We start from the raw sequence: 24,914 nt of genomic DNA, 5'->3' as shown, positions 1-24,914 counted from the left end.
GGGTTCCTAAGTCCTTGTTTCAGTATGAAAAATCCACAGCTTCTGAAGAGGAGGGAACAGCTATGAGCATGCTATAGGAGCATGGAACACCACTATAAAATAGCACCCCATTTTCAACACTTGAGAAGGAAAGTAAAAGGTGACATCTCCTTAAAACAGCTGCAGGGTCATGTCCTCAGCACACTGCACACATGTAGCAATAAAACCATTCCACTGGATCGTCTTCATATTTATAGGAAAAGCTTCATCTTTCATTAGTACAATTGCAGCAAGTTCAATTAATTTAGTGCAGTTAATGTTTCAAAACATTCACCATAGCTCACAGTGTTCTAAAGAGCTGGTTAGGATCAAAACACAACCAGTGACTGCACACAGCAGTTGGGCTTCTGCACAGGAACAGACACATGTCATTAAAACACGTAAACAAACCAGTATGTGCCAGCTAAAGCTTTATTCCGTCTTCTTCCATTGCTTTAGAACAGCACCAAATGCAAGACTTCAACCCAAAACAACTATGTTCCTGTATGGAGAAAAAAAAAAAAACAACTTCCCACCCCTATCCCCCAAAAATATCCTCAACTTTTTTTTTTTTTTGAGAAAAAAACACTTAACAATGCAACTTTTCCAAAAGCAAACATCAGAAAGCAGTGCTGTACAACACAGTAGCATATACAGAAACTCACAAGAAACTTTTGTTGAAGAACCACCCACCAAGAACTCCACACAAGTCAGCACACCCCCAGTCAGTAAAAAATGCCAGTCAAGAGGCAAATTCTTATTAGGAAAATACAGCTATAAGAAACAAGCCAACAGTAACAGTCTAGCAACAACAGCTGTAAGAGAACAAGCTGAAATTAACAGGCTGCCAAGACTATTCCTTTACAGGGAAGTTCAGTAGTGACAGGTATTTGGTCAGTTAGGTAGACAAAATAAGCCACTCAATGCTCTGCTGGTATTTTTGTTCCCACAAACACATTTTCATGGGAACATTTCATACACAGGCACTTGTTCAGTTTCACATGGTCTACATGTCACTTGGTTTCAGCTCTGCTCGAGGACATGAGGATCTTCAGCTAAATTGCTACTGCAGCCAGTTTGCTTTTCTATAGGGAATAAACACAGAACAGCCCCATCAAGATGTTTCTATAAATGTGTTTAAGGGCATTAAGATCAAAAGTCAGCTCTACAGGGCTTTAGACTAAATACTTCTGACATACTGGACCATGTTAAAAGACCACATTTATTATACAAACATAAAACAGTTGAAACAGCAGAAGTGCTCCCAGATTTCAGATCCGAGTTCAAGTTTCTCCATCCCTCAGTGGGCTTCGCATAAACCACTGCAGGAGTTTTTTCACCCTGAGTACCTCCTATTCAAACTGCCTTTCCAGGCACTGGCAGTGTCTGCAGCAGGTTCCAGCTCTGTGACACTGGCAGTGTCTACAGCAGGTTCCAACTCACCTCTCCTGTGCTGGCACTTAGAGTGCATACACTAACTCCATGCAAAGTATTCAAGAACAGAAAAAAATCCACAAAATCAAGAATAATCCTGCATTTGAGTGATACAACTGAGGGAGACTGTAGATTGACCATTTTACCAAATTCTTTAACTACCCTTTTTCTTGCTTAACAGGCAACCTGATCTCTGTTGCAGGCTTCCTTATTTGTTACCCAAAAAACAGTAGTTATGCTAAAATACAATTACCAATTAATCTCCGAAAGCAAAAATGCTATTCCTACTTCAACTCATTTAGTCTTCCTCAGGCAACCACAGAAACAAATTGCTGAGACAGGTTCTGGAGTCTCCATTCTTGGATGGATTCCAGGACTGGTCATAAGGTCCTTAGCAATCTGATCTGGTTGGCCCTGCTTTCACCACCAGGAAAGACCCTTTTCAACCAGAACTGCTCTACAATTCCATAATTATAAAAATAGCATATAAACAAAAGGAACCTGTACTATTTATTTGGTATACTGAAGAGGTGGTTACCAGTAGCACTTCAAAAATTTTAAGTAACAATAAAGATGTACATGTACTATTCACAAACTATCCTTACAACAACTAAAATGGTATTATAATGGATTTGGAGTTACAGATTATGGGACTGGGGCACTCAAATGCTAAACTAAATGTTTTAATAGTCTGCCTAGCAGTTGCTCACCTTGCCTCAGAAACATTACCAAGAACAGTATGCTTTTATTGGGTGAACCATCTCAGCTGTTCCAAGAGGTTCAGTCCATTAGATGAATAAATAAATAAATACTAAATTGGTTTGGAACTGAGACACTGCAGCAACTTTCATTGCATGCAGCCACCCTTCAACTGACAGTACATAAACTAATCCTATCAAGAAAATCTCAACCACAGTATCAACTACATGAACTCAAATTAATGTTTCAACTGTATTTTCTAAAATAAAGCATTTCCTAGAAAATTAGAAACCATTCAAATGCAGAGTACACAACCCATGTGGGGGGCTTAAAGTAGACTTACCTTGAAGTAGGGACTCCTCTGGTAAGGGCTGCAAGTTTTCTGTTGCAGGGGTTAATGCCTACACAAAAAGGGATCCTGTTAGGAAGCTGGCACTGTTGCCAAGACTTCCACTGAGGTGCTTCCTTTAATAATAGACTAACTTCTTACATCAGCACTACTGGACTCCTATTTACCATCGTTTTCCCCCCTTACAACTCACTACATTAGTCTTCTGCCCACTTTTCACTTTGATACAAAGGCTGCATGTGAAGAACAAACTGGAAATTCATGCTGTTATCACCAGCAGCATGGCTCATCACCTGAGCTTTGGGTTCCAGACACAAGGATTTTTTATCCACTGGTAGGTACTTCATGAAGAACACTGGTGAAAACTTCACTATTCTTTCCTAATTACTCCATAAAAGTATTTTTCATAATTTAGCAGTTAGTTAGCAGCCCTTCTAAAAACCAGTGCTGTCCTGCCCAGTCCATTATCACACTGCCATACCTCAGCTGATCTGCAAGCCCAGTCAGGAATTCCGTTCCAGACGTTCTCAGGATGAACAATCTCCTCATTGCCACTGCAGAGGTTCAAGACCTGCACAGACAGAGCCAATAGATCTAGCACAGCAGCAGTACACTTAAATAAGACACAGCAGTAGGAAAACACAGTTGAGGACTCTGTGCCTTTGAGGAGGTGTTGAGAGGTCTGGATCTTTCAAAAAAGGACAAGCTAATCTCTAATAAAACTAAATGTAGTAGTGACTGAGGCTGCTCAAGGCTCTTCTAGGCTCCTAACATAAGCACAGTGAGAAAAAGGCTGTGAAACACTACTAGATCAGAATCAGAAGGCAGCTGATAAATAGGGATATCATTATATGGTAATCCCTGACACTGCCTCATCTGCATGCAGCTGAGCTTAGTTTTAGACACCCCCAGGATCTACCAGCAGAAGAGCTGGCTTCCACAATATCTGACACTCAATTTTCCAAAAGGAAACTTTTATGCAATGATCTTTTGGATTCGCAATCTTAAGTTACAACTTAGAGGTCATTTTATGTAAGTATAATGCCTATGCAAGTGTGTACAAGAACACACGCTCCCCTCCTGGACTGAAGGAAGATGTCTCATTCATCCCCCAGCTTAAACAGCAGTAGAACAAGGCAGCTCACTGCATTATTCTTTACTCTTGAAGATAGCTCCCACCAACCACTAATGCAATACACATTTCACTGAAGCAGGAATAGTTGTGGATTCGTTATTACTTGCAATATAGTTTGAGTTTCTTCCCAAGTTTCTACTGCTCTAGCACTAACTCCTCAAACCACCAGTAAAATAATGTCAAGTTTCATGAGCATTTAATGGTAATACAGCTCCACTGCAGAACACTAACTTGCAGGCCAGACAGAACCACACATCTCTAACTGGAGCCAGATCCTTCAATATTCTCAGTCAATAAGAGACTAAGATGTGAAGGGAACATCAAGCATTGACACGTATCATCAACTCAATTTGAGACACTGCTACGTCTCTCTAGTCTATAAATTTAGAATCAACCTTTGCAATACTTAAATTCTGTAACAATTAAAAAAAACATTTATTCAGAGTTTAGAGAAGGATTAAAGGACCAAATCTTAAGAATGCAGAAAAAGTATTTAAACCACACTTACCTTGGTACCCTTCTCAGATATCTCCAAAATGCGAGCATCACACCATTTGAGAGAAGTCCATACCACACATTTAGAACCAACAGCAAAGCCCTTCAGATTACAAGGATAGTCATGGCGTGCTACAAGAAAAGGTAATTTACCAATGAAGGAGGAAGGAACAAAAAAACCATAAAAAACCAAACTCACAAAACTCCACAAAAATGAACCCTCAAAAAAAATCTCAGATGTCTCCAACACTGCTGCTCCACCTCCTCCAAACTACTTGATATTTGGAAGTTAAAAAATTGTCATCCCAGTCTTGCAAATGTGCTTCATGTTCAGAAATGGATTTCCACCCAACATCATTAATCTTCCCAAGTAAGACCCTCACACTACCCTTCAGATACTACACTCAGTCTGCTGTCCTTAATCCATCAAAGCATTAACACTAATACATTATCTTATTAGGGAATAAAAGTTAGTTTTTTTTACAAGAAAGCTATTCTCATGTTTGAATATACACATTTTGATTATTTAACTCTTTAAAATCAGATACTTTACCTGCACTGCAGTCAGCCAAGTTCTCATTTTGCTTTTCATCTTCCCCAGGCTTACAGCATAAAGATTGAACACACTTATTTTCACTCTCTTTAAAGGAGTCAGTCAAGTCTTGTTCCATCCATTCATCCACAGAGTCATCTTTCTTCTGCCACCCCTTATGTTTCTCAGCTTTATAGTCACGTGATTTCACAGTGAAAACAGGCCTTTGATTTGCTGAGTCTTCTGAAAGAAATGAAAATTGACTTCCACTATTTGCAGAACTCTGTAGCATAGCATGTTCCAGCCCTAACAAGTCCTCTTTCCCATCTCCCTGAGGAGGCTGAAGATCAGGCAGCACCAGTTCCAGGAAGGGCTCAAATTTGGCTCCTAGCATTGGCTGATTGCCATGCATCTTCTGTTGCAGTTCTTTCTCATGTCTACCACCAGATGATGACAGCCTTAGAGAGGAAGGGTCTGCTTCCATCCAGTCATCTAGTATAGCTTCTGCTTCATGAATTCCAGACAAATTTGCTTGCAGTTTCTTGGTCTTCTCTCCCAAAGAAGGCTGAACATCAGATGCAATCAGCTCTACTGACTTCTCTCTGTCACTAACTGAAGGCACCATGTTTTCTTTCTCATTAAGTAAGGGTAAAATTTCAAGACGGTTCAGAGCTGTCACTTGCGCGGCCTCCTCCCTCACATCTGGCAGCTCCAGCAATTCCTGCTCCAACACTGTCTCTCTTCCTTCACTGCCTGATGCTACCTGTATTTCAAGGGACTTTGCTTCCAGTGCTTCATTTGTTCCTTCACCAGAGGAGGACTTTTCCAAAATTCCCACTAGCTCCTGTATGAGCTCATTTAAGTCCTCACATGGTACATGCATTTCAAATGGATCCAGTTCTCCTAATGTCTCAGTTCCGTTGCTTGCAGATGGCTGTGCCTGGAACACTGGCAAACTCTGCAGTTCTTGTTCTTTTTCTAGGAAAAGGCTGGCTGCTGGAGCACTGCCTGTCACTTCTGCTTTCAGCTCAGCCTCCTCTCCGAACAGTATTTCAGACATATCTTGCTCTGCAGCTTTCATTCCATTCCCCACAATATGTGGGCTGCAGCTTCTCACTGGTTCTAGTAGCATATTGTTATCAGTGTCACTTTCAGATAGAGGTATCTCTTTACCAAAACTGTTCTCACGCTCTCCTACTTCATATCTGTCATCAACCTTCCCACTGGCAGCTCCCACTGACACCTTTGTTTCTGTAGTTTCTAAGCACTCAGAAGTTACACCCAGGAAAGGATCAGAACAAAATAAAGCACTTTCACTTTCTTCCTGAGCTAAACCACAAACAGCAGAAGTTTCTTTGTTGAGACAAAGACTCAAGTTGCTGCTTGAACTTCTGTTTTCCTTTAGGGGGTTGCAAAGGTTTGAGAAAGCCCTGTCACCAGTTTCTTTATCAGCCTTCCAGTAAGATTTCATCTGTTCATTAATACTATTGCCAGAAGCTTCCAGCTTGACAACACACAGAGGGACTTCAGAATCTTTATTTTCTCGAATTTCTACTACTTCAGCTTCCAATACAAGGTTTTCAGTCATATCATAAAACTTCTTATTTGCTTCACTAAGCCATGAGCCGTCTGAGGGACTGAAACCTGACAGGCAGCAAGCAAATGCTTGCCCAGGTACTCTGAGCAGCTCACATGGCATCTGTCGGATCATCTCCAGGCTGACGCTTTCCTCACTTCCGTAGTCCACATGTCTAACAACTACACTGTCATCATTCACACTGCTGATCTGAGCTCTGTAGAACCACCCATCTTGACTGTATTTTGCTAGACAAGTATCACCGCTTTTAATACAAGACTTGCCATCATTCAGAGAACTTAGTCCAAGCTTTTCAGCTTCCTCTATTTTTTTCTCAATGTAGCTCACAACTTTGGTATCAGCACGGTGACACCAGAAGTATCCTGGATTATTTACCACTGTGACGTAAATTTTTAAAGTCTGACCTGCCTCTGGAAATTTCCAGTTAAATGATTTACAATCACTTACACAGGAAATCTCATTTTGTACCTGAGGAGGCAAAGACTCACAGACAGTGATCATGTGTTCACGGCTCTCTCTTCTATCAATTTTTTTTCTGGAGAAAAGTCTTTCTCTATTTGTAAGATCTTTATCAGCTAAATCCACTGTTATTACACCTTGATGGTCACTGAGAATAACTTCCCATTTATCCTCAACCTTCTTTACAAATTCACATGACAGCAGGATTTCACTTGTTCTCTTGGTGAAGTAAAACACTGCCTTCTCTGTCCAGTCTGTATTTTTTTTGCATTTGAGTCCACCTAGGAAGCAGTGAATGCTCATTGCTGGAATAGATGACAAGTTCTTAGGGAGCCTTCGTGCTTGATCAACACTAATAACAGAAGTATCACCATAATCAATATAATGTACCCTTATTGAATTGTCAGAAGTCTTCTCTTTTACTACAGCTCGATACCACAGGCTGTCTTCTGAATAAACAGCACTGATTAAATCTCCCGCTTGGAAAAGCTCTCCACAAGGGTCCTTCACTGACTTCCCATTGTTTAAACTTTCCAAAATGTTTTTAAGCTGAACCTCATCACTCCCTAGCTGAACATAAAAATCCTGCGGGTTACTGACATAAGACACATACACTAAGGTTTTAAGAGCTGGCACTATCTTCTGCGGTGGTAGATCAGATGCATTTTTAAGCATTATAGAGCTGCCTTCAGCATCAGATTTAGTATCTGACAGTTTATCTACCTGGGAAGAGAGCAGAGATTTCTCCCCTGCTTTATTCAACAAAACAGCATCCTTCATGCTAAGCATCTCATCAGGTTCTAGTAATCCAGCTGCCACATCTCCCTTCACAGAGTGCTGGAACACATTTACAACTTCTTTTAAGTGTCTTTTGCTTCCTTGTGCTTGCTGGGTTGCAGGCTGACATCTGTTTCCTTCAAGAGGCCTACCTTCATTTAAAGGGGACTCTGCAGTCTCATCCCTCTCATTCACATCTGTATTTCTAGAGCACAAAGTCTCATTGTGAACACGACTACACAGTCCTGTACTGTTTAAGCTTAGCTCTTTCAGTTTTGTATTAATTTGAGCATTTCTATCAAACAACTCAACCAGCAGTGTATTATCAGAGTCTTTTGCTACCACTATTGCTTTTAATCTCCTTTCTAGGACAGCTTCCTTAAACCATGTTTCAGCTTCTTTGGAAACAGATGACACATCAGACACAGAACACTTTATGGCCTGCATTGGCACAAGCAAGACATCAGAAGCATCATTGGGTAAAATAAGCAGATCACCTGTCTCTATTGTCTCTGTGTTCCCAAAATCCACAAAGAAGACTTTAGCCTTAGGTTGTCTTTCTATAATTACTCCCCTATACCACTGACTGTCAGAGTACCTTGCTAGACACAAGGTCCCAGACTTCCCCAAGGTTCCTGTGCTGGTTACTCTCTCACTCAGGCAACTGATGTCATCAGCCAGCTGTGCCAAGGTACCTGCACACCTTTCAAGTTGGCAGTAGAATGTCCATGGATTCTCAACATGCGTAATATAAACATCTTCCTCACTCCCAATTTTGATACCATGACTAGAATAATAGAAAGAGTGAAGCTGGACCAAAGATTCCAGATCCTTTTGAGGAAATAAACGTCTGGCTACACCCCTCTCAGTGAGAAACTGGCAAGCACTCTGAAAAGGTGTGATTAAATCTACAATGTTAAACAGGTCCCTATTTATTGAAGCCAAAGCAAATATTGTACACTTCAGGTCAAGGTCAGATGATGAATCAACAACAAACTGATGAAAAGCCTGAATTGCTTCTTCATCCCAAGCAAAAGGATTCTGACCATTGGGTTGGATTAAGTTGTAAAGGCTGCACCTGAATGCCTGAGCCTCTAACCTAAGGAAGCGTTCATTAATTGCACGGAGCTTCCTTACACACACCTGCTCCCTGTTGCCATAGTCAACATATATGACTTCTACATTTTCTGCATAAACTCCTTCACTAACTATTAAAGCCCTGTACCATTTTTTATCCTCTGAGTACTGGGCTAAACACACAAGATTTGGCCAAACATGTGGCTGGGATGAATTTTTGCAGTGCTCCTGAATTTCATCCATTAGTACCTCAAGGTCATGGCAATTTCTACTTAACTGACACCAAAAACAACTAGGATTCTCAATATATGACAAAATAACATTAACTGTACTTCCCACTTCTAAGTGGCCTCCACAAGAGGAGCCTGGCTTAATTTCCACATAGTTCTGTCTCAAAGAGGTGTGCAGATTTTCCTTATCCTCATAGACTTGAGAAGGAAGAGATTCACTACTTTCAGAATTGTGACTAACTGCAACAGGGCTCTCTCTCACCATCACGCCCACTTGAGAACCAAGTATTCTACCACTGCTCTTTAGATCACATTCTTCTCTGACCCTCTTCTCTGCATTTATTTGGCTTTCCTCTGCAGCACATATTAGGGAAGAGGCCTGGGTCACAGACTTATCTGATTTCCGGTAAGTCTTGGGTATTTCATACCTCTGGTATTTAGCATAACCCCCCTGGGCCATAAGTTTACTTATTCTTCCCTGTCCTAACTGGGATTGGTCAAAAATTTCAACAATATATTTGTCACCCTGCACATTCAAAAACCAAACCTTTAGTTCCTTGTTCAGTACCATCTCCCTGAATGCAGACACAGAAGCTTCACTCCAACTCCCTCGTGGAGGGGAGACACCTGCCAAACAACACTTCAGAGCTAAAGGAGGCAGTTCCTTGAACCGAGGGAGCAGCTCCTTCACAGCACACAGATCCACAGTTTCTGTACTGCCTCTGTCCACCAGGTGTATTTCCACCCCAGTGTCCAGTACCCTGGTGACCACCGCTCGATAAAAAACACCCTCATTCCCACTGGCACAACAAAGGGATCCAGGCTGTGGGTCCCACCCAACATCATCCAGCTTTGTGGAATGGGAATAAAAATTCCACATGCACTGCCTCAGCTGCCTGAAGAGCTGGTAATACTCATGGAGCTGCAGCCAGAACTCAGATGGGTCTTGGAGATGGGAAACCCGTGCAGTGTACAATGTCCAGGTCTTCAGATGCACACCAGCGACAGCAGACAAATCTCCATGTGTTAAAACAGGAGGTGCCTCTGGTGGCAATTCCAATTCTTCAGCTAAGGATTCCTCTACTTCCAGCTGCTCGTGAACTTCAGTTTGGCTCATGTGACTGCTGACCAGGCAGCAAGCCCGGGACCCAAAAAGATGGTTCAAATCAACACCGTTTTCCCCATAGAGGGTCACATAATAGAGATGCTCAAAGGAGTTAAAGGCTTTGATGTGAGCACTCACTCCTCTACCGAGCACCAGCGCTTTCAGCAAATCAACCTGCAACGGGGACCAGCCACAGCCCCCATCTGAAACACCCTGAAGAGCACACACGTAAGTGACCACAGGCATACGAAAACACTCAGCAGGTAAATGGCGCAGGTTAGCCCTGGTCACAGTCTCCTTCTTGCCATAGTCCACAAAGATCACAACAGCTGCATGTTGATCCTGCTCCCCAGCAAGGAGCTCCAGCAGAATAGCACGGTACCACTGGCCGTCCATCCCACGGGCAGCACAGGGCGAGCCCACTTTGGGCAGCAATTCCTGCTCCCACTGGTCATAAGCATGGCACATGGTATCAGAAAGACAATAGATCTCCTGTGACAGGCACTGCAACTGGCAGTAAATGTGGTGTGGGTCAGAGACATGGGTCACTATGACGGGCTCTGTCACACCCAACTGAAGCTGAGGGTAGTAGTAATCCAAGGCAGGTGACAGAGGCTGGTATGAGAGCAACACACGGATAAGCTGCGGAATCGCAAAAGCTCCAAGGGAACACGCTGGAGGCTGCTGACAGAGCTGCTTCTTTAACTGACCAAAAGGCAGGCAGCGCTTGAGCACCTGGTAGAAGCAGCTGGGAGAGACACGTTTGGCCAGGCCCAGCTGCCGCATCTGAGCTACGAGCTGGGGCAGCTCGAGTACGATGAGCTGCGGCGTTATCACCTCCTGCACCACACCAGACACCTCCTTGCCATGCAGGAAGCTGAGGAACTCCACTGCCTCTACGGTCCACTGGGACACTGGTGAATCCCCACTTGCTGTTCCCTCGCGACTGTGGGAGGGCATCACCTCAGCCACAATACAGCCCAGCACCTCCGGGGGCAGCTGGAACAGCTCTGAGCAGCCCCGTGCCAGGTAATAGGCGGATGTAGTCACCACGTATCCCTCGTCCAGCAGGAAGACACGGTACCCCTGGGCACTACAACTCACCACACAGCACCGGTACCACACGCCCAACACCTCCACCAGCGCCAGCTCTCCTGGGCACAGGCTGGTCCCGCTGGCCCCCGGCCCGCTGGGCTCTGGGCGGGCCGCCAGGTGCGGCCCGGCCGCCGCCTGGATCTCGCGGTGGAGGAGGGCATAGTCAGCCTTACGTTCACCCAGCAGTCCCCACAGCCGCAGGATGGGCACTTCGGGGCACAGCCCCACTGCGCGGACCCGCAGGGTGACGGTATCGCCGCGGCCGAGGGACTCCGGCCCGGAGCTCATCGCGAAGCCACCGCGCCGCGGCTTCGCCCCGCGCACGAGGCAAATGAACGCACCACGCTCCGCCCCTCGGCCTCATATAGAGCACGCGCCGCCCACGTGACCCACAGGGAGCCGTTAGCGGCTGCCCCAGCGGCCGAGTCCATTTTGATCCTCTCGGTGGGGTGGAGATTGGCGCGAAGGGAAGGGTGAAAAGGAAGGTGAAGCGGGCTGATACATGGGACCGCTCCTGCTACGCTAAGACTGCGCGGAACCACCACGAAGAGGAGAATAACGGAATTACGGCCGGGGCTCCGCGGGGTTCAGGGTAGAGCCCGGCAGAGCTGTCCTCACCCACGGTGGAGCGCTCCACGCCGGATGGGTGGCGGCGGGACGGCGGGGCGGGGTGAGTGGGGAGTGAGCGCGCTGAACCCGCTTAGCTCCCATTGGTCAGGGCGGCTCCGGGGGCGGGACACGCGTGCGGAGCTTGGCGGCTATTGGCCAGCGGCGGCGTGAGGGCGGGGCGCGGCGTGAGGGTGGCAGCCGCGGTGTGAGGACAGGGAGCTCGCACTGGACGCCCAATCGCTAATAATTCACACACAAAGAGAGAGATTTATTAGGAGTTATAGAAGTTTTTCACTACAAGATTTTTGCAAATAATTTTTTTTATTTTTATTTTGAGCTGTGCTTCAAGGGTCCGTATTAGGACCAGTGTTATTTAGTATCTTCATTAATTGCATAGATGAGGGGTTGGAGTGCACCCTTGGCAAGTTTGCAAGTGACACCAAGCTGAGTGATGCTGGTGTTGCCAAAATCCTCTGAAATCATTGGGATAAATAAGATCCTACTAGCACTGTCTTTTTAGTGTTATCGAGTCAGGCATTACTTTATTCTTGGCCAGGAGAGGGGTGTGTGGGTGTGTGTGTGTCTGACAAAATCCTGGCCTCTACTCAGATGCAGATACAGAACTTTTATGTTTACATATATATGTATATTTATGTATGTATTTTTAGCAAACAAATTACTGTTCACTGGTTCTAAATTACAGAATTCTCTTTCACTAATTAGTATTCTGTCTTCTATTGGATATTGATTTCTCACTTCTCTTCCAAATTAGTCTATACTTTTCAGTCCTTTTATTATCTTTTTTCCAGGCAGGGACTTCACAGCACACATACTGAGTCTTTGTTAACCTCTTTTTTTGTCTGCTGTTTTCTGCAAAATGTCCTTATGGTCCATAAATTGTGCACTCCTTGTATCCAGTTTCACCAATAGACTTCTTTTAGGCTTTGTTAATTGAAGCGTATCAAGGTTATTCTAACAAAACTTAAAAGAGTTTCAGTGATTTCCCCAAGCTGTGTGCCCAAAAAAAGTTGCTTATGGCAACTTTGATAAATGCATGCTAAAACTGGTTTTACACACTACTTATAATACACTGGTTATGATGATCAGAGAGGTTGAGCAACTGTCCTTCATGGAAAGGCTGAGAGAGTTGGGATTATTCAGCCCAGAGAAGAGAAGCTTCAGGGTGACCTAATTGTGGCTTTCCAGTACCTGAAGAGAGCTGACAAGAAAGATGGAGAGGAACTTTTTACAAGGGCCTGGAGTGACAGGACAAGGGGAAATGGCTTCAAACTGAAAGAGAGCAGGTTTATATTGGCTATTAGGAAGAAATTCTTTACCTTGAGGGTGGTGAGACACAGGAACAGGTTGCCCAGAGAAGCTATGGATTCCCAATCCCTGGAAGTGTCCAAGGCCAGGCTGGATGGAGCTTGGAGCAACCTGGGATAGTGGAAGGCATCCCTGCCCATGGTAGGGGGTTGGAACTGATCTTTGAGGTTCCTTCCAACCCAAACCATTCTACAATTGTACAATAAAAGTACTTATTCTGTCTCATGAGAAAGGTAAAGCTGTGTATGCATTACAAGGGTTACAAGGGAAATGGGATGGTAGGCAGGAGCAGCAGCCTTGCTGGTTTGTCATTGCTGGTGCTGGAGTACAAGACAGAAAGAACTTAGATAAGTATCTCAGGATGACAGCTAGAAAAATACCAGGATTTCTGAACAAAACCTTCGGACTGATGTATAGGAGATGCTACCTGAATATTCGGAAGAACTTTACTGTGCAGAGACCAAGACTGGAATGGAATGTCCAGAGAGGGTGTGGAGTTCCCCACACTGGAGATCTTCCAGAACTGTCTGGGTGTAATCCTGTGCCCTCTGCTCTGGGTTGACCCTGCTTGAGCAAGGAGGTGGGACCAGATGAGCCACTGTGGTCCCTTCCAACCTGCCCCATTCTGTGATTCTGTGACTCCCTAATAATGGTGAGATGAATGTTTTCCAAGCTGGAAGTGCACCCCCAAATGCATACAGCCACAACTCAACTACAATACAATCAGAAAGTACAAGTGCAAGCCAAGGAGACACCCAAACTGTGTTCAATGAGAAAATGGCACACTGGAGACACTGGTTGCAAAGACTAGAAGAAATTCTGGGTATTTATTCAGAGAGACAAGTTTTCTACATTAATTCAACTACTAGATATTACTAAATCAAAGCCAGCTTTGTTTTATCTACTCATGGCTGCTTTTCATACTGCATTTTTGACTCTTGATTGCCAAAGGTGAGGCTAGTGACAAACAGCAGTAGTCTTCTTCTCTATGAAATCTGGAAGGCTTCAGATTTAAAAGTAAATAAATCACTCCTGTTCAAATGTTTTGCATTATTGAAGGGAAAGTTGTATTTCCAGAGAGATTTTAAGTGGGAAGAGAGCACATTTCCATGGAAAATGACCCAGTCTGCGACATCAGCACCAAGATTGTCATGGGACAAATAGTTCAGCTCGGTCCTATGGAGTATCCTGAGTCCTTTGAGTGCTGCAGAGCAAACTAGGCTTTTGATTTCCTGGGAACAGGACTGCATTTCAATCATGATCTTACTCAAATAGTTGAGTGGAGAGGTCAGGCAGTCTCTGGGAAGTAAGAGAAACACAAACCCACTTTTTGTGCAAAGCAGACTTGAAATCAGGAAAACTGCTTTTATCTTTTTCAAAACCTAGTACTACAGGGTTGGCTTGCTGAGACAACAAACTAACAAGAGGTAGTTCTTTATCTGTGTGCAAATGCAATTAACAACAAAAAATTCCCAAATTTATAGATGTTTAGCCACAGAACTTGTTCAGTGCATTGATCAACCTGCTCTTGTCTCAAACAATAGAAACCATCTCAACTATCAAACAGACAGTGTTATGTTCCATTTGCTTGGTAGAATTTTTTTAATTCCTGTTTGCTGGTTGAGAAAGCTGATCCTGGCTGCTAGCTGAAGTATTATTGTGACAATTTTATCCTGTGGATAATATAAATTTCTTGTAGCAGTCTGACAATCAAATAGTATCCTCAAGTCAGGGCTGCTCCCAGCCAGTAAGGACTGGATTTGGAGCAACAAGCTATACATGCGATCCTACTACCTTGTGGAATGAGAATTCAGCTTTTTGAGTCTTCTCTCTGCTGTGAATGGTAAAGATTTTAAAAAGAAGTAACTCCACACATCCGTCTGATTTGTTCATATGTAAGCCAGAATACCAGCGACCAAGGTGCCTGTGAAAGCAAACACTGAAGTTAGAGGCTTAAAACAAAAGTAGCCCAATAAATAAACCCATTAGATTAAACTGTCTCTCTTTAAAAATCCTGTTCTTAAGTTCAGTCTCATACTGCTCAGGTTCCCAGAGAGGTTCCCAAGCCTCTTGTCTGCCCAGAGAGGCTGTGAACTCCCCATCCCTGTGATGCCTTATGTTTTAGCTTTCATATTTTTAGATTCTGTGCTACTTTAGTGTGTAACTCTGAGCTTCATATTAAGTGTTAGTAAATTGTCTTCACAGGGTAGATAGACAAAACAATCTTTTTCCACCTTGAGACCAAGGATAGTCAAAAAGATAAAAAATAGGCCCAAAAATTTTAAACAACAGTGAATTGAAGAGAAAAAACAAACAGGATGGGACTTCACAACCTAAAGCTATTATTAGACAATTGACTCCAATATGCAAATGGACCAAAAAACTTATAAAAAGTGTGAGACCTCATGACTGGTCTTCCATTTTGTGACCATTTTGGGTCCATCTTAGGTGTAGCCCTGGCCAGGCTCTTGTTCTGCCCAAGGTGGATCTTTTAAGGCCTTTTAATAAATATCTACTTTATCCTTTAACTATCTACTCTCTGTTCTAGGTCAGTCTCTCAAGGCATCACCTGGAAATGTTCAAGGCAAGGTTGGACAGGGCTCTGAGCAAGTGGAAGGTGTCCCTGCCCATGGCAGAGGGTTTGGAATGAGATTATCTTTAAAGTCTCTTGAACCCAAACTGTTCTACAATTCTGTGATTATGTCTTTCATACAAAAATTGTAATATGACATAGGGTTAGGGCTGCGTCCACACTCCTCATATTTTAATGCTGATTGTTCTTGTAAAGAGAGTTAAAAAGCATGTACCATTCGCATCCAGGTTGGTATAAAGCCTTTGTACAGAGACATAAACCCTTCACCCTGGACAGTTTGAATCAAGCAGTCCACGGAAGATTTATAGAGCAGACCTCTAGCAATGTACAAAGAGAACAAACAGTGTTAGGATTACAAATACACAATTTTTTTAAAAACCCTATCCCCCTCATAAAAATAATGTGTAGCTGATGTTTTTCTACAAGCCAAAGCACTTTTGTAAGCTCCTTGGAGTCTAATCCAGAACTGAAATCCACTGGTTATGCTTAGGTGGCCATCACAACACCCCCCAGACATTTACTGAATCAGTAAAATCATCACCAGAAAGAGGAAGAGCAAATTATCGACTTAGCACTTCACTCCCAGTGAGATCAGTGAGACCCATGGTTTCAATGTGCTGCCGAAAAGTTGGTCTCTGAAATGTCCATACCTTCCCTGCTTATCTCTTGGCTGGTTCATTATCCGGGTTTTGACCACGTCAGCAGGAGTTCCCAGAACAGCTGCTACCAGCCCGGAGCAGGCACTGCCAACAGCAACAGATACTTAAGGAAGAAACCAAGATATATCATAAAAATTTCAGCATTGTGATTCCAGTTTTTATAATAAAGATATATTAAAAATATATACCAAATATATATATATATATATGTATATATAAAATAATGAGTAATAACTCATAACATAAACTTGGTTTGGGACACTTGCTAGTACTGCTCTTGTCCACATATCCTCCCAGTGCCAGCTGCCCTCACTTCTGTGTGCAGTTCTGAGTCAGGGATGAAGGACCCACAATAGGCAATTCATAATACTGTTTATATAAATAGATTTTTTCATCACGTGAGAGAGTAAAAGAGGATGTTCTGCAGAAGTTGTATCACTGTGCTCCCACAGATTGTAGCAAAGGTGTCTAAATGCACCAACAAGGCACTTCTAGTGAGGGCAGTTTTGTAGCAATGGTTGCATCCTTTCTCTTGTGTCTTCTATCAGGAAAGAAATAATTCTAAAGTTGCATTTCATCAGCAGTATCAAAATCAAAGAATGGGGTCTTCTGCTGGCACAGAGAGGCAGATGAAGACAGCAAGGCTGGAAATGCTCCACAATGGAAAAGGGGTAATTGGGGAATACGGCACCTGCTAACACCGTGAGTCACACTATTGTCCACAAGTGTTGTGTTCAGAAGCAAAAAGTGTTTCACTGAGTCATAAGTGGTTAGATCTGTAAAGAGGATAATGAGAAAAAACAGCACTGTCAGGAGTGATTGATGTCTTTGCTGTTCACGACACAGGATGTTCATTTCTATTGCGGCTCCTGCCTTTGGCACAGCTGGCATTCTGCCCCCAATTTTTAATGAGGGCTGTGGCAACTGAGTCTTGTCTTTAGACATGTGGGTACATTCTCCTTTCTGCTCCCATCTGCTCTGATTTACCTTACAGATGATGCTGAGCTGTATCTGGGTGTTCCTCACCAGCCGTGTTGTTGGTTCAGCTTCTCGGCTTGGCCTCAGACCTGCCTCATCACCACACACTTCCCATGGATCTGGATCTTGGTGAAGCCTGGCTGCCTTTGCTGGCTCTGCCCTGCTCACCTCACTTAGGCACTGGGTTGTGGCTGGTGAGGTCCCTGCTTTGCTGGCCATAGGACCCCTTCAGCTCCTGGCTCACTTTTCCTTAAACTCAGGTAAAAACTGTTACTTTTAAGCCATTTGATTTCCACAGGACCAAAACACAGGTGCACAAAGCAGAGATCACCTGCAGGGTGCTCCAAACAGGCCCCCAGTGTAGGCAATCAAGACACTAAGACAAAAGCAGCAGCTGAACTCCTTTTTCTTAAAGCTTTGATGGGGCCTTAAGTGCTGCATGCCAAGTTAGTCCATTTACCTCCCATATTCACCAGAGCAGCTCTCTGGACATTTGGTACCCATCCAGCCCAAAGTCCTCTTACTCCTCCTTCAGACAGGATCTTCAGAAATGCGTGGTGCACGCCCCGAAACCTGAAATCAAGATGCAACTTGTGGGTAGACAGCCCAATGAAATCTTTGCACATTCTAGTACTTTGCTGCACCAGGTCCTCACATAAGATTAGGAATTTATACCTGCAAGGATCTGGCCCTCCAGATCCACTTTTGGATCTGTCTTTGACTTTCATGCCACAATATTTTACCAGCACATATTAACTATGATAGCATTATATTAACTATAATACTGTTTGCCTTGCAAAGCAGTGATCCAGTCCCTAACAGAAGACAACCCTTAGATCCCACACTGGGTTACAATACCAAATGTATGTGACACCAAATGATGGCAGCAGGCTGGGATGGAAAGAGCAGCATGTCCTGGTATTTGCAGGAGAATCTCAAGCCCTGCTGTGTGCCAGCCTTCCCTGTGCCTGTGCATTCAGGACGAGCCATTTCCCTCGTGCTTTCTTCCATCTTCAGAAAGCACCTTTCCCACCCCATGGTACGGTGCTGGCATGGATGTGCTGCAGCACAGAGGATGGGTTTGTGGTCCCTGGGACCAATAAATCAGAATAAAGGAGTATAAATGGAATAAGGACAAGGTCTTGAATTCCTCCCCCCTTCACTGCCGAGAGCCATTGGGTGCTCTCCCTGTAAAAGGGCACAGAGCAGCTGGGGAGATGCGGTATCAGAAAACACACAGAACCACACCCTGGGCCAAAGAGTGATCAGTAACAGGGAAAAAAACACCAGCTCTGAGAGGAACCAACCTTAACGGTTTTCCTTCCAACTTCCTTTTTCCCTCCATCTGCATCTGCACCTTCACCAGATCAGTTGGGCTGGCAAAAAACTGTCCGATGGCACCCGCAGACATGCCTCCAACCACAGCTTTCCTGCCAAATGGAGAAAAATTGTGCTCCAGAATACACTGAAAATCTTCACAAGTGACAGTGCTCCAGCTGAAGAGTTCAGCAGCACAGCCCAGGTGGAACAAGTGTAAATGGTTATTCCATATATTAACAGCCAAAGTGAAGGTAATAATTGTGGTGGCTATGGGTTGTTAAAGTAGTCAGTAATATTTCCGTATATTTTCAAAAAGGGTTAAAACTTACCGGGGGGAAAAAAAAATAAACAAGGTTACATGACACTGTTTTCTTAAGGTTTAAACACAGGATGGCCAAGTACACAAGTAAAGGATGATACTCCATGTATTAGGACTGAATGCCCACCTGAAATCCCAAACAGCTTGATGATATATAAAACTGTTCTTTCTCTCCCACTGCATGAGTTGTGTTAATTTTGTGGGTCTATTTATTTTATTAAAATCAGAAATTTCAGTGTTATCTGCAGGTTCCTCTTCCTGTAGCATTTGGCATGATAAATATTTTGTAGTAGATTTTATCAATTCTAAGATTTTGGACCTAAGATTTGGCTGTAGGACTCCTACAGTGAGGACAATCCCTAAGCAAACAATAAATATACATGAATATGCAACATTACCAGAGAGGAAAGCTTTCACCCTCTGCCCTGCCAAGCACGGAGTCACGGAGATGTTCATAAGTAACCATCCGAACACCAGTGTACACTGTGGAAAACAAAAGCAGGAGACAGTTCTTGGGTCTGCCGTTTCTTAGGTCTGCCCCGTGAGAGAGTGATCAAGACCTTGGTTTATGACTCTCCAGAGCTTGCCTGTGTCAGCTGGTCACCACTCTCATGTCTGTGATCAGAATGGGGAAAATGAGGGGTTTGCCTGGTGTCAGTGGGAGACCCAGAGCGTTTTAGCATCAAAAAATCTCTCTGGCTAAGCCACACGTCTGCCAGGACGCAACACAGCTTTGCCTGCATCCAAAGAAGATGGGACTGCATCGCCTCCTTCTGGGCTGATGCCAAGCACAAAACCCCCACAAGTGCTTTCGAGGTTTGTTGCTGTCACCGTATTTCCATGTAAAAAAACCAGAAAGTTTTTTGTGACCAAACATCTAATGCATTTCTTTTAAGAACTTGTATTTTTCCCTTGTGCTTGCAGCCTCATCTTTTTTTCCATCTTTTTTCCTGATCTGCCCCCACATATAAGACATCTATTGTTCTGAGAACTCTGTGTCTGGACTTCCTGAACGAGACCTCCCTGCAAAGATGACAGAGAACTTATATTTTGTTTTCCCAGAAGCCAGAACAAGGCCATGAAGGACTGGGAAAGGGAAGGAAGAGAAGCTATTGATCTGGAATCTCGTATATTTCAAAGTGGGATTGCAGGCTAGACTGAAACGTCCTCACAGATATATTTAAAGTACAAGAAAATACGGCAAGCTCACTCCAAAAGGCTTGGCCACAGAAGGCGGGACCCATCGTGTCCCATCACGAGCAGATATTCACCTATGTGGCGGTAGATGGCCGGCGTGGCTCCTTGCCAGAGCTTCCGAACGCCCTCCTCCTGCGCGATCCCCAGCGCCGTGCGCAGCATCCCGCGGTACGGGACCGCCCGGCCGGCCCCAGCTCCATCGCGGCGCTCGGCAGCCTCACCTTGGATCTGCAGCCGGGTTTTCGTCAGATCCAGGGGAAATGTCACTGCGGGCAAAGCGCCGGGAACACACGTGAATACGAGAGCGGCTGCGAGGAGACCTCCCGTGCCGGGAACAGCTTGCACCACAGCTCCCGGCCAGCGCCCGAGGGGCTGGGCAGGCACCAGCAGGGAGCAGGGGCTGTACCCAACAGGGTCCAGGAGATCCCTGGGGAAAAGGAGAATTCTCATCCAGGTCATCTCATCACAAGTAACTAAATGACATTCCTGTCAAACGCCCAGTCTTTCTCCCATATTTAGTTTTGCAGATTTGTTATGCAATAAGTGTACCTTCTGAGGGACTCCGAATTAAAAATCCAGTTACTCCCCCTGAATACAGACCAGTCATACCTCTCAATCGATCATGTGGTCTCTCCAATTCTGTCCAGCACACTGGCAGCACATATTATGGTCAGGAACAACCCCACAGAGTTCATCACAATGCAGACACACATTCAGGCTCACCTACAAACTTACCTACATATCTGTCCTACAAACCACCCTAAAGCATGCTTGCTTTCTTTATACAGGCACAAAAATCATGTTTAGCCTGTTATTTCTCTCACTGAAATAACTGGTGGCCAGCAAAGGAGATCCAAGTTGATCTCAGCTTCCCAGGCTGCTCCTGAAACAGTATGAATACATATTTGTGCCCCTCTTTTCAGTGCCAGGCCAGGGGTCCCTGGCAATGGACCTTCCCAGCCTGTGGCTAGGAGCAGGGCTTGTCTTTGTTTCGATACCTTTGTGACACACCAGGGTCCTTCCAAAGTAGGACTCAGGTGCTCAAAGCCTCAGCAGGTTTATAATCTATTTGTGCATTAAGTTTGGTATTCATGTTTAAAGATTAGTAAGGATTGACAAGTTAAAAATCCTTAGAGCAGTGTAACTGACTTGCTATAAAGAACATGCCGGAAGATATTCAAAATAAGTTACTTGGTCACAAAGCGGTGCTACACAGATGCCAGTGGGCTTCTATTCCATGTTTCACCAAGCAGTTTTCCAACTCCATTTTTATAGGCATCTCCACTGTGACCAGAAATTTAATAGTCGGTTTCTCTTTGATTTACCTTCATTAACTATGAAAAGGAAATTCCTGAAGGAATAAGGCCTTGCTAGTAACTTAGACAACAGATCTGCCTGCCTCTTTAGTCTTTTTCTGAAACCCAGCCAGTGAAAAGCTTAAATTAGTCACCACTGCACTGAGTTAATGACTGCAGCCCTTCGGTCTCCGAGGCAAAGATTTCATCCTGAAAAACCTTCCTTCCAGCCACAGCCATAGAACACTTGCAAGGCTTGGATTATGGAAAAGCCACAACTAGCACAGTGAAATGCAGATTTGCTGGAGCAGAACACTGAGGAATGAGGCAATGAGGGACTGATGTAAGTAACCACCCTGCCCCCCCCGTAAGTAAATTTGACCCCCTTCCCTCTCGGAAAACCACGGTGAGTTGTACCTAGTTCTGCCACAGCCGCTGCACAGGCTGACAGAGCGAATTTGCTGGCTCGGGGCCATCTCTCTGGAAGAGGTAAGCTCCTCTCTTCTTCTGCAGGTGACATCTAGCACCTCACATGAACCGAGGCTAACCAGCCACCCTGCCCCGGTGTGTCTGCAGCAAGAGCGGGCCCTAGCGCGGATCAGCTCGGGGTGGTTTAGGAGAAAAGCTGCTGAAGGTCATGTTTCTCCAGCGCCAGCACCGGGAACTGCAGCAGCCTCCGTGTCCCTGCAGAGCTGGAAGGTCCTCCTGCAGTGACACAAGAGAGGCCGGCGCAACAGGCTCCTGGGAAATGTAGTCTGTCACCAAGGCTGCTCTGTGCCGGAAACTGGTGTGCAGACACAAGCACGGTTTTGTCCATTACCGACATTGAAAAGACCAAATAATCATTAATGAGAGCTCAAGATTACGCGTGGGGTCTGTTTGCTTTGCAGGATGCTGTCATTGGCAGCGCTGCTTGGGAGCCCCAAACTCCGTTCCCGTGTCCAGCAGCTGCATCCGGGAGGGATTAATTGATCCAGATCTGGTTTAGTAAAAGCTGCATTAGCAACAGCTACGTGCCGAGCTGGGGCTGTGCATCAGGCACGTAGCCCTGCAGTTTGAACAAAGATCCCAGCCAGCCTGGGATGGCAGAAATTGATCACTTCTCAGAGCCCTGAAATGAAAAGTTTAAAGCTTTTCCTGGCTGAACGCTGAAGTCCTGCTGTGTGCCAGTCCTAATTTCTCTAAAATTATTAGTAGACCTAGTTAGATTCTCATCATTAAAAAAAAAAAAAAAAAAAAAAAAAAAAAGCTATACACTGTCCAAGGGAAGTTTTTCATTTATCATTATGGCTCAACTGAGTCCCTCAGTTAATCATTAACCATTAGTCAGTAATCCTCAAGGTAATTTCAGGATTTTTTTGGTCACAGAAACTTATCCCAGAACACCTCACCACATCTCTGTCTGACTGCCTCAAGCGTTGGTGTGTGGTCCCTGTCAAAATAATTCAGACAAATTAAGGGAGCATTGCAGGTGAAAGATTCAGTTGAAGTTGGATGAATCTGTCACATTGGTCATCAGTAATTGGTATTAAATTGGATCCTTCTTGAGGTTAAAATTCATTAACATTCATGCAGGGATAAAACAACCTCCTGACAAAGCCATGGTTAAAAATGTAGAGAGGGCATATTGAAATGGAATGCAAACATGCCTGGCTGCATGGAAGGTATGAGTGGTTCAGAGCCTGCTTCTGACCACTTCACGCAATCTGCTGTGGCACTTTGTGCCTCCCTCCACAGCTGTTCTGTGGGCTTGGGTCAGCTTGTGCCACGCTCTGTCAGCCTGTGTATCATCAACTTGTAGTGTGGGGTAGAAAGGACCTCTAGAGTTCACCTGCAGTCTTCCTACAGTCCTCTGTCACAGCAGGGAGAGCTTTGGAGTTACATCAGGCTGCCCAAAATCTTGTTTAGTCCCCTGAAAACCTCCCAGGATGAGGGTTTCACAACCATCCTTTAGCTGTACACCTCTGAGTATAGTCTCATTCTGTTTTCTCTATGACCATGCTTTAGTGAGTGGAAAACAACAACTAGATGCCACCTTAAAGTAAACCTCATAGCATTGCAGCATCCTATGGAAGGAGCAGTTCTCCATGGTCATTTTTAGCCTGAAGAAATAGATTATTTTAAAAAAACAGATGATTGGGGGATGGCTGTGAAGATGAATATTCTCCTCCCACAGGACCTTTGAAACGAGCCTGACTAGAGGTGGATGCTTGCATGGACAGCTCTGTGAAATGTGGAGAAGGGCCAGAACTCATGGAGATCCACCAAACACCTGGAGTTTCTATATCTCTGAATCCTGAGACAGACAGCACCAGCAGAGAGGACTCTTCCTATTAATTTATTTTGGTTCTCAGTGAAATGGAGTTTTCCAGTTTCTGTCCCAAGCCAGTCTGACCAAAGGCTGCACATGCAGGGAGTGTGGACTTGAGATGGGGTGGAAGCACGGCACCGGGGTCTGGGACAGCTGTGTGCTGCTGGAGAAAGGCATCCAGAGTGCCCAGTGCCCTCACCTGTGCTTCTGTGTGTGTTCACATTAACCACTGCACAGCCTGAGGAAAGCTTGACTTTTTCCCCATTGTACTGGTTGTGTCCTCCTCACAATAGTGCCTTGCATCTCATGTCCTTCACCAAATCATGCTCTAAAAGTATAACCTAAATAAAACTAACAAAAAAAGGCCAAAGCAAACAGAAAAGCCTTTAATGAATGTCTTCACAGAGGCTTGAGGGCTTGTCTTACCTGTATATATAGATCACTTTAAACTCACTACTCAGTCAGTTAATGAAAATATACCATGCATATAATGAAAATATGCATTTTCTTAAATATTACAAGGTCTTTAGCTCTTTCATCACTTTACCCCTTAACAGCAAGATATATAATTTAATGGATAAAATAAAACCAGGAAATAAACATGTAAGGAGCTGTGACAGCTAAACACAGAAGTGTAGAAATACCACAGTTAACAGTGATTTATCTGTTTATTCCAGACAGTTTGCCAAGTGGAGATCAACACCCTGTTTGTCACAGTTGACATATGTGAGCTTGTTCTTCTGCACCTACAACCAACATGTAACATCCCAAGGTATTTCAGAATGACTGTTTAATGAAGAAACATACACCTGGTGTTCACAGCTCTTAACCTCCCACTATCAGGTGTATTTCTGCTGTGCTACTTTTACTGTACTGCCTGTCTGCACAGACACAAAGGTTCCTGTTTGTGCACCCATTCCTGTATAGGAAGGGAGTTAAACTGTATTTGTATCTGTATCTGTTTATTCCCTCTGCCTCTTGCCCTTTAACTGGGCACCCTGAAAAGAGCCTGGCCCCATCCTCTTTGCACCCTCCCTTCAGGTGTTCATACACACTGAGAAGATCCCCCTGAGCCTTCTCCAGACTGAACTGTTCCATCTGCTTCAGCCTCTCCTCAAATGACAGATGCTCCAGCCCCTTTTTGGCACTTCACTCTTGGCAGAGGATCACCTCCCTCAGTCTGCTGGCAGCACTTTCCCCAGTGCAGCCCAGGGTGCTCTTGAGTGTGTTATAAATACATATTATAATATTGGCTTTTTGCAAAATATTGAAATATATGTTATATATATAATATTAAAGTAATTC

The 24,914-nt window shown here is 44.4% G+C and overlaps 2 protein-coding genes across 4 annotated transcripts; both read right to left on the bottom strand.

Annotated features, from left to right (window-relative positions):
* Nucleotides 1-1,027: 1,027 nt before the first annotated feature.
* TDRD6 (tudor domain containing 6) lies at nucleotides 1,028-11,290 on the bottom strand. Its single transcript, XM_058834690.1, is given in 5 exon segments — nucleotides 1,028-2,476; nucleotides 2,478-2,552; nucleotides 2,982-3,071; nucleotides 4,144-4,262; nucleotides 4,684-11,290. Coding segments are annotated over 5 exon segments (6,921 nt in total). The 3' UTR covers nucleotides 1,028-2,446.
* Nucleotides 11,291-13,735: 2,445 nt separating this feature from the next.
* Nucleotides 13,736-22,071, bottom strand: SLC25A27 (solute carrier family 25 member 27). Of its 3 annotated transcripts, XR_009277233.1 has the most exons (10): nucleotides 21,716-22,069; nucleotides 20,078-20,269; nucleotides 19,205-19,289; nucleotides 18,475-18,597; nucleotides 17,628-17,740; nucleotides 16,881-16,965; nucleotides 16,181-16,273; nucleotides 15,745-15,847; nucleotides 14,732-14,861; nucleotides 13,736-14,236 (listed from the first exon to the last, which is right to left on the bottom strand). XR_009277233.1 is itself a non-coding variant. In XM_058835505.1 (9 exons), exons 1-9 carry the CDS (start codon nucleotides 21,816-21,818, stop codon nucleotides 14,790-14,792), a joined length of 969 nt encoding a protein of 322 aa, XP_058691488.1. In that variant the 5' UTR covers nucleotides 21,819-22,069; the 3' UTR covers nucleotides 13,736-14,789. The 3 variants fall into 3 exon arrangements, 2 of the variants coding, with proteins under 2 accessions (XP_058691488.1, XP_058691489.1); XM_058835505.1 differs by having other exon boundaries at nucleotides 13,736-14,861; XM_058835506.1 differs by lacking the exons at nucleotides 13,736-14,236; nucleotides 14,732-14,861 and having other exon boundaries at nucleotides 16,181-16,292; nucleotides 21,716-22,071.
* Between the last annotated feature and the right edge of the window lie 2,843 nt (nucleotides 22,072-24,914).

Source organism: Poecile atricapillus, chromosome 3, assembly GCF_030490865.1.
Source record: "Poecile atricapillus isolate bPoeAtr1 chromosome 3, bPoeAtr1.hap1, whole genome shotgun sequence".
NCBI lineage: Eukaryota > Metazoa > Chordata > Aves > Passeriformes > Paridae > Poecile > Poecile atricapillus.
This window is presented reverse-complemented; position numbering and strand designations above follow the sequence as displayed.